This window comes from Helianthus annuus, chromosome 9, assembly GCF_002127325.2.
Source record: "Helianthus annuus cultivar XRQ/B chromosome 9, HanXRQr2.0-SUNRISE, whole genome shotgun sequence".
Lineage (NCBI taxonomy): Eukaryota > Viridiplantae > Streptophyta > Magnoliopsida > Asterales > Asteraceae > Helianthus > Helianthus annuus.
This window is the reverse complement of record NC_035441.2, coordinates 179,350,346-179,367,108: the sequence shown is the minus strand read 5'-3', so window position 1 is coordinate 179,367,108 and position 16,763 is coordinate 179,350,346. Positions and strand designations below refer to the sequence as shown.

The window sequence follows — 16,763 nt, the reverse complement described above, 5'->3', positions numbered from 1 at the left end:
ACTGATGTGACGTTGTACGAGGTGCAGAAGTTGGTCGGGAAAAGCAACCCTATACGCTTCGTATAGCCCTATACGAAGCGTATAGAAGGGTGTGGATTTAGGGAACAAGGTGTCTGAATATGTACACCCTTATTATGAACCATGTTAATCGACACATAATGATTAATGTTTAAAGGCCCAAAGAGCACAACCAATGGGCTTTGAAGAAACCCTAATATCCTTCCCGTCTTGCTACAATAGATAACCAACTACAACACGATCGGGACCTCAAACCACGTTCACTGCCAACCTACTTCGTCCCCTCACAACCCTCTATCGCATAACGCACATCATTCGGAACTTTTTTCAACCCTCTCAACTCTATATCTTTGTTTTTTGATGTGAACGGTTGCAAAGAAAGCTTTAGCACAAGTGGTTCCAACCGGAAGACTTGCAGGTACGATTGAACTTTGTTTATTAGTTGTTTCCATTTACTTTGTATGATACAATGTATTCGAAGTTACATTGTGGTTTTGTATATGTTCAGATGACTTGAATATGGTATATGTGATTCTTGAATTGCTTCCCTTAATTGGAATTTTGAGACAAAAAGTAAGAATTTTATATGTTATTTACAAGATGTTATTGATTTATTGTTTTTATTTCACACAGGAACTAAAATTTGATGTAAAAACCAATCTACATTTTGATTTAAATTTGAGCAATTGTGAAAATCCCTAATATAACTTCTACTAAGAGTTGACAATTTCATCTGTTGCAAAGAATCCACATATTGTTTCTCTAATTCAACCTTTAACTTAGGATTTTAAACAGTAAAATAAGAATTGGACGAAATTATCAACTACCCATTTTTTTGAATGTTTTCATTTATTGTGTCATAGTTTTTCTAATATGCCTAAGCATATCTATGCCTACTGCCTGCTGCATTTTCTTTCCATATCTAACTGTTTAGTTCACTTGTCATTTCTAGATGTAGTCGCGTGTTTGAGACAAATTATAAACAAAGCATTATAAAAATGTAAAACAGTTTTTAAGGCAATAAAAGTTCGGGAGAAGGCGAAAATGTGGAAGAGACTATTCAAGAACAGAACATGACTTCAATTGACATTAGGCCGAGTGAAGCTTATGTAAGCCTTGTTACTTTTTAAATGTATGTTTTTACTACTTTCTTATACAATTATATAATGCTAAAATACTAATTGTTTTATGTTTCCATCGCAGAGCACATATAATAAATATGTTATCTTGAAATATGGAGAGGATACTATCTTACATCCAGAAATTGACATGGAACAAGATAAAATAGAGAAACATGCTTTGCTGGAGAAAATTGAAGAACGTGCGAAGATGTATGCCGGAATGAATAAGAAAATTCAATTGTTGTCACAAAACCCACCACCAACTTAAGATATCTTGCTATGTTTGATTAAAAATTCATTTGTATTGCTTTTGATAATTTGGATCTTTTTGTCATGAGTTTTTTTATATTTATTGATATGATATATGGTTTGAGTATTTATCTTTAGTATGAGTTTTTTTTTTTTTTTTAATTTTATTGAGATTTGAATCCGATGATGTTTACAGGGAAAAAAGAAAACAATATAAAAAGATTTGTTTATGAAAAATTCCAAACAAAATGCCTAGCTAAATCTGGTGCAAAAACCTTTCGTAATCTATAGCCATATCCGTAGCAAAATCATGCGAATTTCGTAGCAAATTGGTAGCAAAAGTGAACAAATTCCGTAGCCACATCGTTGCGAATTCGTATCTAAGTTCCGTAGCGGACTGGTAGCAAACAAATGCAACTGTAGCAAAAATGGTTGGAAAATGTAGCCATTTTCCGTAGCCAACATTCGTAGCGAAAACTAATTTGTAGCTAAATATCAGTAGCAAAATTCCGTAGCTAAAAACACCCGTAGCTAAAAATCCATAGCAAAATTCCGTAGCAAAAAATATCCGTAGCTAAAATTTCATAGCGAAATTCCGTAGCAATCTGTTTCGTAGCAAATTCGTGGCTAAAATAGCGACGACTTTTTTTGTAGCTAAATTCGTCGCAAACATAATTTCCGTAGCTAAAGTTCGTAGCAAATTAATTAGCGACGGGACTTGTAGCTACGGACCGAATCCGTAGCAATTCGGTAGCAAAATGGGTGTTTGCTACGGATTTGGCCGTAGCAAATGCCTATTTCTGTAGTAGTGAATGTTTTAATACTTCAAGCAATGTCATTCAAGGAGTTTCAAGACTGCAAGGCACTCCTTGATATGCTGGACGATGAAGAATATGTTATGAAATACAAGTATCATCTAGAAGACAAGTTCAATGATATGGTTGATTGGTTTCTCAAGGAGATATTAGAAATTACCACAAGACCACTACCTGCGTATGCATCGGACAACCGAAAAGTGTGTCTGTTGGATCTGTACATGGCGGTTAAAAGAGAGGGTGGACACCGAAGGATTACTGAAAACAACATGTGGGCAATGATTTCCAAAGATATAGGTTTTGATTATAATGAAGGAGAGTATATGAGACTAATATATGCCATGTATTTGGACGTGCTTATCTACTATTATAAGTACAAGTCAACTCAAGAGAAGGTGCACGAGAAAGAGGAAGTCAAGACGGTGGTTGATCCAAGACGAAGCAAGAGTGATGGAGACAAAATGTTAGTGAATAAAGAAGATCAGTCGGAGGGCAACTCAAAGAATGAAGATACTGCAGGAACGGAGGGTGAGCACTATGCGTTTTTCGCCGGTGACGATTGGCAAGGAATCAAAAGGATGCATACTAGGAGGAGGTTAAACTTCAATCAGGCAAAAGCAGCTGTGGATGATGCCAACAAAAGCGTTTTAATGCACTCTTGCAAACATAATTATTTTTTGGGGAGTGTATTAGAATGTATAAACATAATTATATCTATATATATTTATTCGAATAGTTATGTATATAACTTAGCCTATTTTGACTTAGATTTGTATGTATGTAATAATCGATACATTCGAGTGGTTGTGTTGGTTGGAAGGCACCGGTTCAAAGGGTGGTTTTCCCTCCAAATTTAACCGCTCAAAACTGTCGAATATGAAGACATATATATATATATATATATATATATATATATATGTCTTGCCAGGAATAATAACCGGTACCAAGACAATTTTAAACTTCCAAGATTGTCCATATTTTTTCGATACTTCGTTACTGCACATTGATCAATAAACACTTAATCATGAAACCAACGATTCATGATGTTTCCGCTGCAAATCATTTTGATGTTCAACATTATAGTATGGGTCGAAATGGGCTGAGCGGGATTAGGTTGTTCCACTAACACTTTTATGTCGGTTTTTCGAACTTTTCTAAAGATAATCAACAATATTGTTTCACTTTAATGTATTGTACAATAACATTAAAAAGATGCCAGTAATAACAAGTTCTTGTAACTTGGCATCTAGTTTCGAAACAAGGAAGAGAACATGTTCCTTAATATGGTTTTTAAAGAGAAAAACATGATTAACTATCTTTATTACAACAAGCATTTATTTATCCTCACACCTAAACACAACCACCAAAGTGAAACACAAATTAGATTTTGCTTTTCTGCATTAGAACATTAAGTCACAAAATTGCACCCCGCTGACAATCTCATTTCTATTGAGATGACTTTCCTTTCCTCTTCTCCATGTAAAAGAAACCAGCCAATGAGACTATGGAGAAAGCAGAAAAGCAGACCGACGCAATATCAAGTGACACGTGGCGGCCTGTGATTGCTTGGATCTGGAACAAGTTTTTATCTTTCTGAACATTTGTGGTCTGGGCGTACGCCACCTCTTGTTCATGAGCATTAAGCGCATAGGCCCTCACAAAATATACTCCAGAAGGTATATCTTTCTCAACAGTCCATGTAAATGTGTTGTTTGAAGCGGTGTATGGGCGAGCCACAATCTTGTGTGGGCAGGTCTTGTCTTTCTTCAAACGGTCTTCTGTTTTCCTCCAAGATCGGTCCTTTTGACTAATGGGTGCATAGCAAAGTTTGACTTTTACGGTCTTGTAGTCCGAATCTGTCCCAGCTCGGTAGGTCTGGTTGAATCTCCATGATACTGTGATTTGATCTTCCCCTGCCTTGAGGACTGCAAAACTCAATTAAATGATGATTAACAAAACATCTTTAATTTCTTGATCATATTATTTATTAAAGTCAGAGATATGGTCAAACCTTTGCCTTGGGTGAATGTTGCAGTCACTATAAGAGTCTGGTTAAGGGACGAGAAGTATACACCATAGCTAGTAGCCACAAAGCAAGAGAGCAGAAGAGAAACAACCAAGAAACCAGCTGGAGCCTCCATTGATGAAAATCTGAAAAAGCAATCCACTTATGCTATTTCTGAGTATCAGATGATGAGAAGATGGATTGAATATTCGGATTCTAAGCAGGTATATATAAGATCCCAATGATTCTAGGTATGATATTTATCAACTAGTACAGATTAAATTAATTTCTATACATTCTAAAATATTGAAAGTCAACTATCATGTACCTGACTTCTTGGAATTTGAAATATATTTAATACACAGTTTGCATTTAATATATTGGAAATTAACGTATTGATGTGGTGGGATAACTCTTGACCATGTTTAAGAGATGAGATGTGGCTGCTGTGTTGCATTAGTTTACACACATAATATTTGTGTGGACTTTTGTGTTTGCCTCCTAAAGCATTGAAAGAGCCTAAGACTAATAACAGGAATCGAGTTTTGCATAAGTAGAGGGTTGTATAGACTTTTCCTTGTTAGGAAAGGCACACCAGCCATGGTTGACTAAGCCACAAGTTACATCGGTTTGATTAACCACCATATCTTGGGTCTCTTCAGTGAAATGGTGAATGATTAAAATTTGTACTTGTATAATGTAAAAGAGTAAAATTGTAATAATTTAACATATTCCAAGTTAAAAAAATAATAAAAAATAAATAAAATTGGATCTGAAAGGTTTAGCAGAGCGGATGAATAGAACATTGGCTCTAAGGAGAAGGAATATTGCTATCGAAGACCCCTCTTGTCCGTTTTGCGCCTTTGATGAAGAATCCTCGGATCATTTATTTATTTCTTGCAGAGTGGCATCCATCATTTGGAACGGAATCTCGGCTTGGTGCAAAATTCCAAATATCTTTGCGTTTTCTTTATCGGATCTTCTCAACATTCATGCGAGTCTAAGGGTTTCCGAGAACAAGAAGGAGGTGGTCCAAGGTATCATAATGATTGCGTGTTGGAGTATTTGGCGGGCCAGAAATAATTTAGTCTTCTCTAGCTCCCCGGTCAAGATCGAGAGTATTATGAGCGAAATCAAAGCTTTAGGCTTCCTTTGGTTTTCTAATAGATCCAAGTGTAAAGGGATAGGTTGGGGGGATTGGAGCTCTTTTGTAAATATGCAAGTTTTTCCTTGTTTTGTTTGGTTTGTCGGCCCGGTTTGGGTCGGCGGTTCGTTAATGAAGTATACGTTTCAAAAAAAAAAAAAAAGAGTTAGATGTTTGTTGTCACATGCATGGTTGCCTAATTTTTCTGGGGTGAAGCTTTGAACACCGTATTAAATGTTATTAATCCTACTCCTTGTGTTCCTTTGTCTTTTGATGTTCCTGATAGGGCTTGGAGTGGCAAATATGTTTCATAGGATGTAATACCACGGAAATTTGTGTCGAATTATATGATGACACGTATCCGATAAACTTTGGCGAGAGGGACTAAATATGTAAAGTTTGTTATTAAGTTTTTTAATGTTTTTTTTATGTCCAAGAGTTAACAAATCAGTGTCCCTTTTCGAGTCGAAATCAGCAGACAAACCATTGGAAAAATATTGTGAGGGACCATTTATGTCAACATGCCATTTTATTGGCCTCTGAGTGACTCTTACGGACCGCAAGGTTTAATGCCTTACGGACCGTAAGATAAATAATTGTTTTTGATGAGCGGTTACGGACCGTAAGCATATATTACTTACGGACCGTAAGCAGGTGAAAACCAGGGCGCTGTAAAGGGCTTACGGACCGTAAGCCCCGGACCTTTACGGTTTGTAAAGACTGCCACTGGCAGTTTTTGTTTGGAGGCCAAGGCATTCTGCCCTTGTGCCACCTTTCTCACACCCTTGCCACTCTAGCTCAGGTTTTGACACCTCAAATACACCTGGAGACATCCTCTAACAGTCCCTAACACCTGGCATCATCTTGTGCAATCTCTTCAAGTATAAATAGCAAGCTTATTTAACTTTATTCTTTGATCATTTCTCACTTTATTCCTCTAAACACTCTTGGAGCTGCTTCCTGACTTAAGGAGGCCTCCCATCTGAGTTTTTATTCTTCTAGGATCACAAGTAAGTGTTCCTACTCAGCTATTTCATTTTGTAGGTTAAGTATTTAGCCTAAAGTCAAGCAAATTGACTTTTACTTTGACTTTGACTTTCGGTTAAGACCATTATGGTCCAGCCATTGTTCGAATCGAAGATGGCTACGTGATCGTTATAAGGGATGTGATAATCCTTCAAAAGGGCACCTCCTGGAAATCACGTTAAGTTGGTCAAATGACGGGTCAAAGTTATGTTTAATAAAAAGTATAAACGTAGTTTTCGGAAAACTTATAAACTGAACTTATAAATGTTTAAACTCATGTTTTTGACACTATATCAGTTGGTAAATAATATTAGAACATGTCTAAGCATGTTCAGCCCGTCATTTCCAATTTATTGCTCGGTTCGCAACCGAAAGTCAAGCAGTTTGACTTCTGCTTTTACTTTCGATTCTGACCCGATTTAGACATCTTAGCTATTGATTTGAAGTTGCATTATGATCATATTTATTTATAGGATAACCCACTGTGATTATACTACCTGATCATAATCAGTTGTCGGGTTTTTATACAAGCTCATGTATTATGCCATATTTTGACCAAAATGCCCTTATGAGCATAAAATGGTTTTTAAACTATAATGATGTAACACCTCGAAAAATTTCGTCCAATAATGTATTGACACGTGTCATAAGGTTCCGGTATGTGAAAACGAACTTTAGAGGGACTAAAAGTGACACACAGTGAAAACTATGGAACGTAAGGGTCCAAAGTGTCAATAATGGATAAATAGACTCTATGATAACCCAACATAATGTTTATAACCTTAAACGGATGGTTCATGGATCATACGACGCGGAAATTGCACAAAAGTGAGGAATTGCAAACTATAGGGGCCAAAAGTGTCAACATGTTTAATTAATACCTCTGAGTGAACTTTTGGCAGACCCGAAGCTTTGAGAAGCTAAAATATACTCACTAGAATATGTGGTTAAAATTTCGTGAAGTTTCGTCAACGTATGAGAAAGTTATGGCCAAAACCGTACTTAAGGGACTAAAAGCGTCAACGTCGAATTTCATGGCTTTTCGGTTGAGCGCAAAGTTATCCGAGGACATTACCATGTAGGTAAATGTCCTAAGGTTCTTAAAAACCAAGATTTAGGGTTTACGAGTCAAGATATGAAGCCGAAACATCGCATACAAGTTCAGGGACCAAAGCTGCCAAGTTGGAAACTTGTTTGGCTGAACAGGAGGTCAGGCGACCCGCCTGGACTGACCCAAGCGGGCCGCGTGGGGCTGCCAGTGACAGAATTCGCGAAAATGGTTGATTTGAGTCCGAAATTTAGTGCTAACCAGCTGGTATCACCTCCATAAATCACCAATAAGATGCCATGCATGCCTAGTGCCACAGTAACCTTCAATTCCAGCTTTAAATCAGTTCACAAGACCATTTCTTGGGCATTTGCAATTGTGATCAAGAACTCTCTACTCTCAAGAAACTCTCAAAGTATTTCTGGAGCAAATCTGAGCGTCAAGGCCGAATCCTAGTGTTAACTAAGCATCAATAGGACCTTTGTAAGCTTCTAATTCTGTCCTTGATTCGTTCTTGCATCGATTATTAGTAAAAGTCAAACTGATTGTTCATAAACTTTGACTTTCTGATTAAACGAGTTTCACTCAGTCATTTCTCAAATTGAAACCAGATATATGTTGGTATTTATGTGGGAAACAAACCCTCAAAAGGGTATTATCTGATTCCCACTATATGCATGCTAATTGTCGAGTCAAACGTGTTTCTAAAAAGTCAACAGAAGTGATTTTTGCAAAAATAAGCTTAGATGGTAATGTAAAGGACATGAAATCCGATTGATCATCATAAATAACTTGTAATACATATAAGAAGATGTTTTATCATCATCAACTCGACAATCTATAGTATAAATACGAATCGGAATCGAAAGTCTTATAAAACGACTATTTCGTAGACTATCGATTCGGATTCGTACATGCATGTTTGAGATCTGTATTGGAGAGTATTTTTGACCATTTATATTTTGGTAAAACTTTCTGGAATTTTTGTTGATTGAGTCTATACTTAGCCGGTTCATTTGCATGTTTCCGATTTATGCATAAAGTTGACTATTTTGCCCTTTTTGATATAAAACGTGATTTTTGGAAAAGTGAAAGAGTAGAAATCTTTATTTCTAATATATAAACTTGCACCGAAAATTTCGGGTCAGTTGGTGGTCCAGATTTTGAGTTATGGCCATTAGCGTAAAACTATGTTCTTAAGTTACATAAACGGTCCTTTTCGCGTATAACCTATTTCTGGCCACGTTTTGATACAAAACTTTTTACCAACTGATGATATATAATATTTTGGGATTTTAGATGATTTTTATTTAATTTTTGGCTGATCGTATCTTAGGTCGCTTAGTTATTTCGGCTTATGTCGATTTTGACCGTTTAAGCCATAAAATGAGTTTTACACATTCTTTTGACCCGAAACCTTTTTCTACTGATTTTATATGTTAAATAAAGTATTTTGAGCCTTCTGGAAATATAAAAATCTCAGCTTTCATATATAAACCCGGAAACGGCTCTAAATCGCATTTTTAGCGTTTTAAGCGCATAGTAAGCGTTACACTTATTTTTAACATATAAAACTTATACCTACTGATGTAATTAGTATATTTTCATATAATAACAGTAAGTATAAGTATATGAACTCAGATTTCCAATTTTGGCATTTTTAGCCATTGTGAATTTACTAAAATACCCCCACGGTGCATAGTTTGATTTTAAATGTTAAGTTTGGTATATGGGTCATACCCTACTGTTATAATATGTTAAATGAAGTATATTTTCTGTATAAACCAGACCCGAAACTCAGATTTCTAAATTGACTCTTTTATACTCTTTTAAATGACCAAATTGCCCTTATAAGGCATAAATTGAGTTTAAAATTATTCCGGGCAATATAGAACATGACTTACTGATGTTATATCATATTTAAAGCATATTATCTCAGGGAACTTGCATTTGACTCTTTTGGCTACCCGTAACGCCCTTTTCGCGTTCGGTTCGGTTTACGTAACTAGTTTACGTAAATTGACCGAAACGGGTCAAACGTTATCATTTTTATCTCAAAATCCAGAATGTATTTAGTATACCCATATTATACAAGTATTCAAACTTGTCGGGTCTAAATCACATTCTATCCGGTCTTTCGCTTAATCGTGCGTAAACCGAATCATCCTTAAAACTAACCGGTCAAAGCTTAGGCTTAAATAAAAGACCCGTTAGGAATCTAATAGGTTAATTATAAACCTTTGTTCCAGATTAGGAGGCCCAGTAAAAGCTACCACACTTACCGTTTGTGTTACATACTTGCTCAGGTAAATACATTTTGACTTATTTTCCCTATACGGGCTTGGGGTACGGTATTTAAAATACCGCTTGATCGGGCGCACAAGTCCTGCGCCTTATGGGTGTACAGTCTTGAATAGCTTGTGCGACTTCGTTTAAACAGTCTTGTCTTACTTTAGGCTTTGGGGGGTTATTGACCGTGTCCTGGATATCCTTGGCATTATCTTACGAGATGGCCACGACCAGAGCACGGGGTGTAGGCGTACACTCGGCGTGTATAACTCTTTAATGTGGTGTGTCATTTAATCTTTAGCCCGGACAGCAGATCCCGGGCCACCAAAGATACGAGTGCATGTAAATCGTTCACAAGTTTATATTGTATAATTATCCCAAGTTAATAAAAATATTTATGCCTTGTGCATTTAAATCAATTTTCAATCATTTTCAAAATGAGTCAGTCGATTTGTATTTACCAGTGTAAACTGACGTATTTTTCCCAAAAGGTTAAGTGCAGGTACTAGACGAAATAGGCTGGCTGTTTCCTAAGAGCGTCCACTATAGTCTCGCAAGCTCGGACGACAAAATATCTGTTGAACAATTTTTATCTTATTTTATTGATCCGCCTGTGGATCCGTTTCAACTACTGTGATATTATTATTGCACTTTATTTAAAAGTTGAAATGTATCTATTCTGCTTCCGCTGTGCATTATTATATTGTGTTGATTGTCTATGACGATGCCAACTACGTCACTGTACCCCACACCGGGCCCACCGGTGACACGTGGAAATCGGGGTGTGACAGGTTGGTATCAGAGCCAACGCTGAGTGAATTAAACACTATCCTAATGTGTTTAATCTCAGTTACACAATTGCACATTCCTCGATTTTCGAGTCTAGACAAAGAACTTAGGAAATGTTTAACATTTCGTTTATTTTATTTTATTTTTATTATTAGCCTTGTCTTACATATTTTGTTGTGCAACTTGTTTAAATTTTGACAGGATCATTATGCCGCCACGTATGAGAGGTCGAGGAGGATTCGCTACATCTCACGACCATGAGGCAGGACCCTCACATAGGCGAGCCCCGTCAGCTACGCACAACACTGCAGCCAATGATCTTTGGGGATCATTCGCCGAGCCGGCTAGACACTCGGTGTCTATGAGCACTTCGCCATCACTACCCCAATCATTTGGGCCCCACTCGGAAAATGGGCCCCATGGTTCCCATGGATCTTATATACCTCTTCATCAGTCGCCCCACCAATACCCAGCACCAGTTTACCAGGGTATGTATAACCCTGATGCTTATTTGGACGAGCCGGTGGGGCATAACCCACTAGGACCGGAGGACCACTTTCCTGGTGATCACGAGATGGAAGTTGATGAAGACACGGACCCTTCACTGCCACCGTCAGGTACGCCCAACCATCCCATCGAGATATCAGATGGGTCACCGTTTAGGGGATCACCCTACAATGGTGTGGACAGCTTTCAGGAGAGGTTTCGGCAGCACGATTGGTATTACACCCCCAGCCGCCACAACTCTCCGATGCTCCAGTCTCGCCATGGTTCGCCGGTGCACTCGCAGCACCACTCTCAGCAGCAGCAGCTTCAGCAGCAGCCGCCTCTGCAGCAGGACCTATCTGAGGCCCTCTGGCGCGACGTGATCACTCCGTCGCCACCGCCGCCACCAGTTTTATCTCCTCCGCCTCAGAGGCCAAGGAGGAACGCGCGCATGTCTACGCGCGGAGGGATTCGCATAGGCACCCCTCCATATGTGGGTAGCAGCCGCTACACGCCTCTTCACGAGGAGTCCGAGACGGGAGAGTCTCCGCATCCCGTATCGGAGGTCACTTCAGTACCGATCCCGCCTCTGCCGCCGCAGAATTATGGAGAGCCGATTCCGGCTTACGCTAGCGCAGCCCAGTTTAACCCGTTCGAGCAGGTTTTCCCTCAGGGTTACGATTACACAGGAGACCCTTATTGGCAAGCTGCAAACTACAGCTCGCTTCCACCTAGTGGTCCATTTGGAGACACTTGGGCTGCTGGGCAGTCTACTTTTGGTTACCCTCCGGGTTACCAGCAGCCACAGCCACCGCAGCCGCAGCAGTACCAGCCACCGCCACCGGCGCCTATGATGTCGCCGCCGCAGGTCCAAGAAATCCTGCATGGGATTAACAGCATGCGACGAGAGTTGCAACACGAGATGCGAGCTGATCGCCGACGCAACAGTGGCATGTTCAAGAAGGTGTTTGACTTACTCAAGGGTAAGAGTAAGAAGGATCATTGAATCCATTGATTGTTATCTCATTTACTCATGTCCCTGCGTGGACATCTATTCCTGTACTCTACCCCTGCGTGGGTATATTTCCCTTATTCTACCCCTGCGAGGGTATGTTGTTCTGTTAACCCCTGCGTGGGTTTGTTTTGCTTAGTTGTTGTGGTTATTTGTTTAGCCCCTGCGCGGGCATGTTATTCATGTTATTTGAATTAAAGTCCCGTTTAGGGCAAAGATGTACTAGTACTTTATTTAAAATTTGAAATGGTTAATTTGAATTTCTCATTTTATTTATGTGCATGAATTTAATATTTAAATAATGGAAAATATCAATTTTTATTTGATTTGCCATTTATAAGAATCTTAGTAAGATATAACCTAGCTTGAATGCCTTATTAACAGGCCTGGCCATGATGGTAAAACCTGGTTGAAAAGATTCAACTCCCTGTTAACATCTGAAAAAATGTTAACATTCCTGGCTAAGCGCGATCTATAGAATCACACAAGCCACCCTTTTTAATAAATTATCTACAGATTTTATCTGTATACAAGTCTATTAATGACTTGATACCTACGGGTTATGACTATGTCATATAGTGACAGTTGTGGTTTATGACTCTCTGTCTAGTAAAGGATTATTTGTTTCATTATACAATTTATAATCCTGTAAAAATCTAAATTTATAATTTAGTAATTGTCCGTAGTGACTAGGCCTATGATGCCAATATATGTATTTTCATTCCTTGATTGCTAATAAGAGCTTGAATGAAATTTATTAAATTAACTGCTAAGGTTCTTGATACCATGGTTAATAAATCGTCTAGAACGATAATACTGTTAGGTTCTAAATAGACCTTGTCCTTTATTGTAGCTTAAAGCTACAATGGCCAAATCGGAGGAGACCAACAGTCATTCTGGGGAACACTCAGATAATGCAAAGATTCACGTCACCGGTGCAGAATTGCAAGCACTGATAGATAATGCTGTTGCCAAAGCTATGGATAGGCAATTCAGAGAATCTAGCGGTACTCGGAGTAGGACCCGAACAGTAACGCACGTAAAGCCCAAGACTCATTCTGAGGCTCATAGTAAGCCACCTTCTAAAAGAGTGAGCCGAAGAAGGATGAGGATGATAATCACTCCTCCAACCACAGCAGCATCCCAAAGCAAGAAGTTAAGATGAAGCATGATACGCACAGCAGGTCCTGTACGTACAAGTATTTCGTATCTTGCAAGCCCAGAGATTTCACTGGGGAAAAGGGAGCCGTCGATTGTATGACGTGGATTGATGAGATGGATACTGTGGTTGATATCAGCGGGTGTGCTGATAGGGATGTTGTGAAGTACGCGTCCCAGTCGTTCAAGGGAGACGCGTTAGCATGGTGGAAGTCGCTTCTACAAGCTACTGGAAAGACCGCTCTGTATAGCATGACATGGGATCAGTTTGTAGCACTGATCAAGGAGAATTTCTGTCCGCAGCATGAGGTCGAAAGAATAGAATCGGATTTCGTATCCCTGGTTATGAAGAATCTCGATTGTCAAGCGTACCTTACTACGTTCAACACTTTATCTCGGTTAGTGCCTTATCTGGTGACCCCGGAGCCGCGAAGGATTGCTCGATTTATTGGGGGTCTGGCACCGGAGATAAAGGCAAGCGTCAAGGCTTCAAGGCCTACTACATTTAGATCAGTAGCTGATCTATCCCTCTCCCTCACTCAAGATGTGGTCAGATTGAGAGCTATTAAGAGCTCAGAAGAAAACAAAAGGAAACGTGAGGATGACACCTCACGAAGGTCTGAGAAACGACACAGAGGGAGCAACGACCACCAAAAAGGGTCGGGATCTAAGAAAGGAGATCGTCAGTCGGGTGAGAAACCCAAATGCAAGGTTTGTAGGAGGCATCACTTTGGGAGATGCAGGCAGGAGTCTAAGTCCCAGTCTTTCGAGAAACGTTGTGGGATCTGCAAGTCCACAGATCATAAAGCTGTGGATTGCAAGAAAATGAAGGATGCAACATGTTTCGGTTGCAACGAGAAAGGGCATATTCGGCCAAACTGCCCAAAGAATGCGAGGAAGGCAGATGAAGGAAAGAAGACTAATGCGAGAGTCTTCAGAATGGACGCTAAGGAAGCAGTTCTAGACGACAACGTCATTACGGGTACGTTTCTTGTAAATGATGTTTTTGCTAGAGTCTTGTTTGATTCAGGAGCTGATAAGTCGTTTGTAGATGATAAGTTTTGTAAATTGTTGAACCTTCCTGTTAAAACCTTAAGTGTGAAATATGAGGTGGAACTAGCCGATGGAACCATAGAAACCGCCTCGACTGTTCTAGATGGATGTGTTATATCCGTTAGGAATCATTCTTTCCCGCTATCCTTGCTTCCCTTTAAGCTAGCTGGATTCGACATAGTGATAGGCATGGATTGGTTGTCGAGTAACCAAGCCCAGATTCTGTGCAATAGAAAGCAAGTAATAGTTAAGACTCCGTCTGGTGAGTCACTTACTATCCAGGGAGATACCCAGCATGGATTGCCGGAGCAAGTGTCCATGCTCAAGGCATCCAGATGCTTGCAGAAAGGATGTGTCATTTATATGGCACAAGTTACCATTGATGAGCCGAAGCCGAAGATTGAAGATATCCCTGTTATCTCGGAATATCCTGAAGTATTCCCTGAAGAACTACCCGGTCTGCCACCGGATAGGCAAGTAGAGTTTCGGATAGACATCATTCCAGGCGCTGCACCTGTAGCAAGAGCACCATACAGATTGGCACCAACGGAGATGAAGGAGTTGAGGACGCAGTTGGATGAGCTTTTAGCCAAAGGTTTTATTAGACCTAGCTCGTCTCCTTGGGGAGCGCCAATCTTGTTCGTTAAAAAGAAGGATGGATCGATGCGTCTGTGCATCGATTACCGTGAGCTTAACAAGGTCACTATCAAGAATAGATATCCGTTACCCAGGATTGACGATCTGTTCGATCAGTTGCAAGGAGCAAGCTATTTCTCCAAGATTGACCTAAGGTCAGGTTATCATCAGTTAAAGGTCAAGGATGAAGATGTGCACAAGACAGCGTTTAGGACTCGTTATGGACATTACGAGTTCCTAGTGATGCCTTTTGGGCTCACAAGCGCACCAGCCGCGTTCATGGATCTCATGAATCGCGTCTGCAAACCCTATTTAGATAAGTTCGTTATCGTCTTTATTGACGACATCCTTATCTACTCGAAGAGCCAAGCTGAACATGAGAAACACCTTCGTTGTATTCTCAAACTTCTGCATCAAGAGAAGCTTTATGCCAAATTTTCGAAGTGTGAATTTTGGCTTCGAGAAGTCCAATTCCTTGGACATGTAGTAAGCGAGCGTGGTATCCAAGTTGATCCCGCTAAAGTAGAAGCAGTCATGAACTGGCAGGAGCCGAAGACTCCTACCGAGATTCGCAGTTTCCTCGGATTGGCAGGATATTATAGGCGATTTATCGAGAACTTTTCAAGAATTGCTGCGCCCCTAACTTCGTTGACTTGTAAGAAGATTAAGTTCGATTGGGGCCCTAAGCAGCAGGAATCCTTCGATATTCTGAAGAAGAAGCTGAGCAATGCGCCAGTGTTGACATTGCCTGATGGAATAGAGGAATTTGTGGTGTATTGTGACGCATCACATACTGGCATGGGTTGCGTACTCATGCAGAAAGGCAAAGTCATTGCCTACGCTTCTCGCCAGCTCAAGGTGCACGAGAAGAACTACACCACCCACGATTTGGAATTGGGTGCAGTTGTGTTTGCTTTGAAGCTATGGAGACATTACTTGTATGGAACCAAGTGCATAATTTATTCAGATCACAAGAGTCTTCAACACTTGTTCAATCAGAAGGAATTGAACATGCGCCAAAGGCGATGGATGGAAACTCTCAATGATTACGACTGCGAGATACGATACCATCCAGGCAAGGCAAATGTGGTTGCCGACGCCTTAAGCAGAAAGGAAAGGGTGAAACCGACAGAATCAATGCCAAGCGCATTGAAATAAGAAATAATCTGAATGAAAGGGTGTTAGCTGCACAGAAGGAAGCTATGCTGGAAGCTAACTATCCTGCAGAAAAGTTAGGAGTAACTGAGGAGCAGTTATCCTACGACAAAGATGGAATGCTACGACTAAACGGACGAATATGGGTTCCAGTTTATGGAGGACTTCGGGATGTTATCCTCCAAGAAGCCCACAGCTCTAAATATTCCGTTCATCCTGGAGCTGATAAGATGTACCAGGATTTGAAAGCAAACTACTGGTGGATTGGTTTGAAGAAGTCAGTAGCTGAGCATGTAGCTAAATGCTTGACTTGTGCGCAAGTCAAGGCCGAGCATCAGAAGCCGTCAGGTTGCTTCAACAACCTGAAATTCCCAAGTGGAAATGGGAAATGGTGACAATGGATTTCATCACCAAGTTGCCGAAGACGAAAAAGGGAAATGATACCATATGGGTCATTGTAGATAGACTGACTAAGTCAGCTCATTTCTACCCATCAAGGAGACGTATAGCTCAGATATGCTAGCACAATTATACGTCGATAAGATTGTGGCATTGCATGGTATACCTGTATCTATTATCTCTGATAGAGATATGAGGTATACGTTCACATTTTGGAAGAGTTTCCAACAATCGTTGGGTACTCGTTTGATTTTAGTACGGCTTACCATCCTCAGACTGATGGTCAGAGTTGAGCGTACTATTCAAACTTTGGAAGACATGCTTCGTGCATGTGCGATCGACTTGGGTGGTAGTTGGGAT

General features: G+C 39.9%; 1 protein-coding gene and 1 long non-coding RNA gene across 3 annotated transcripts; one reads left to right on the top strand and one right to left on the bottom strand.

The window, feature by feature from the left end:
- Positions 1-173: 173 nt before the first annotated feature.
- Positions 174-1,517, top strand: LOC110879850. Its single transcript, XR_002559062.2, has 3 exons — positions 174-436; positions 971-1,127; positions 1,222-1,517. It is a non-coding gene; the product is annotated as an uncharacterized LOC110879850 (long non-coding RNA).
- A 1,918-nt stretch (positions 1,518-3,435) lies between these two features.
- Positions 3,436-4,705, bottom strand: LOC110879844 (high-affinity nitrate transporter 3.1). Of its 2 annotated transcripts, XM_035977931.1 has the most exons (3): positions 4,537-4,705; positions 4,215-4,354; positions 3,436-4,128 (listed from the first exon to the last, which is right to left on the bottom strand). In XM_035977931.1, exons 2-3 carry the CDS (start codon positions 4,342-4,344, stop codon positions 3,650-3,652), a joined length of 609 nt encoding a protein of 202 aa, XP_035833824.1. In that variant the 5' UTR covers positions 4,345-4,354; positions 4,537-4,705; the 3' UTR covers positions 3,436-3,649. The 2 variants fall into 2 exon arrangements, with proteins under 2 accessions (XP_035833824.1, XP_021984068.1); XM_022128376.2 differs by lacking the exon at positions 4,537-4,705 and having other exon boundaries at positions 4,215-4,446.
- Positions 4,706-16,763: the final 12,058 nt, after the last annotated feature.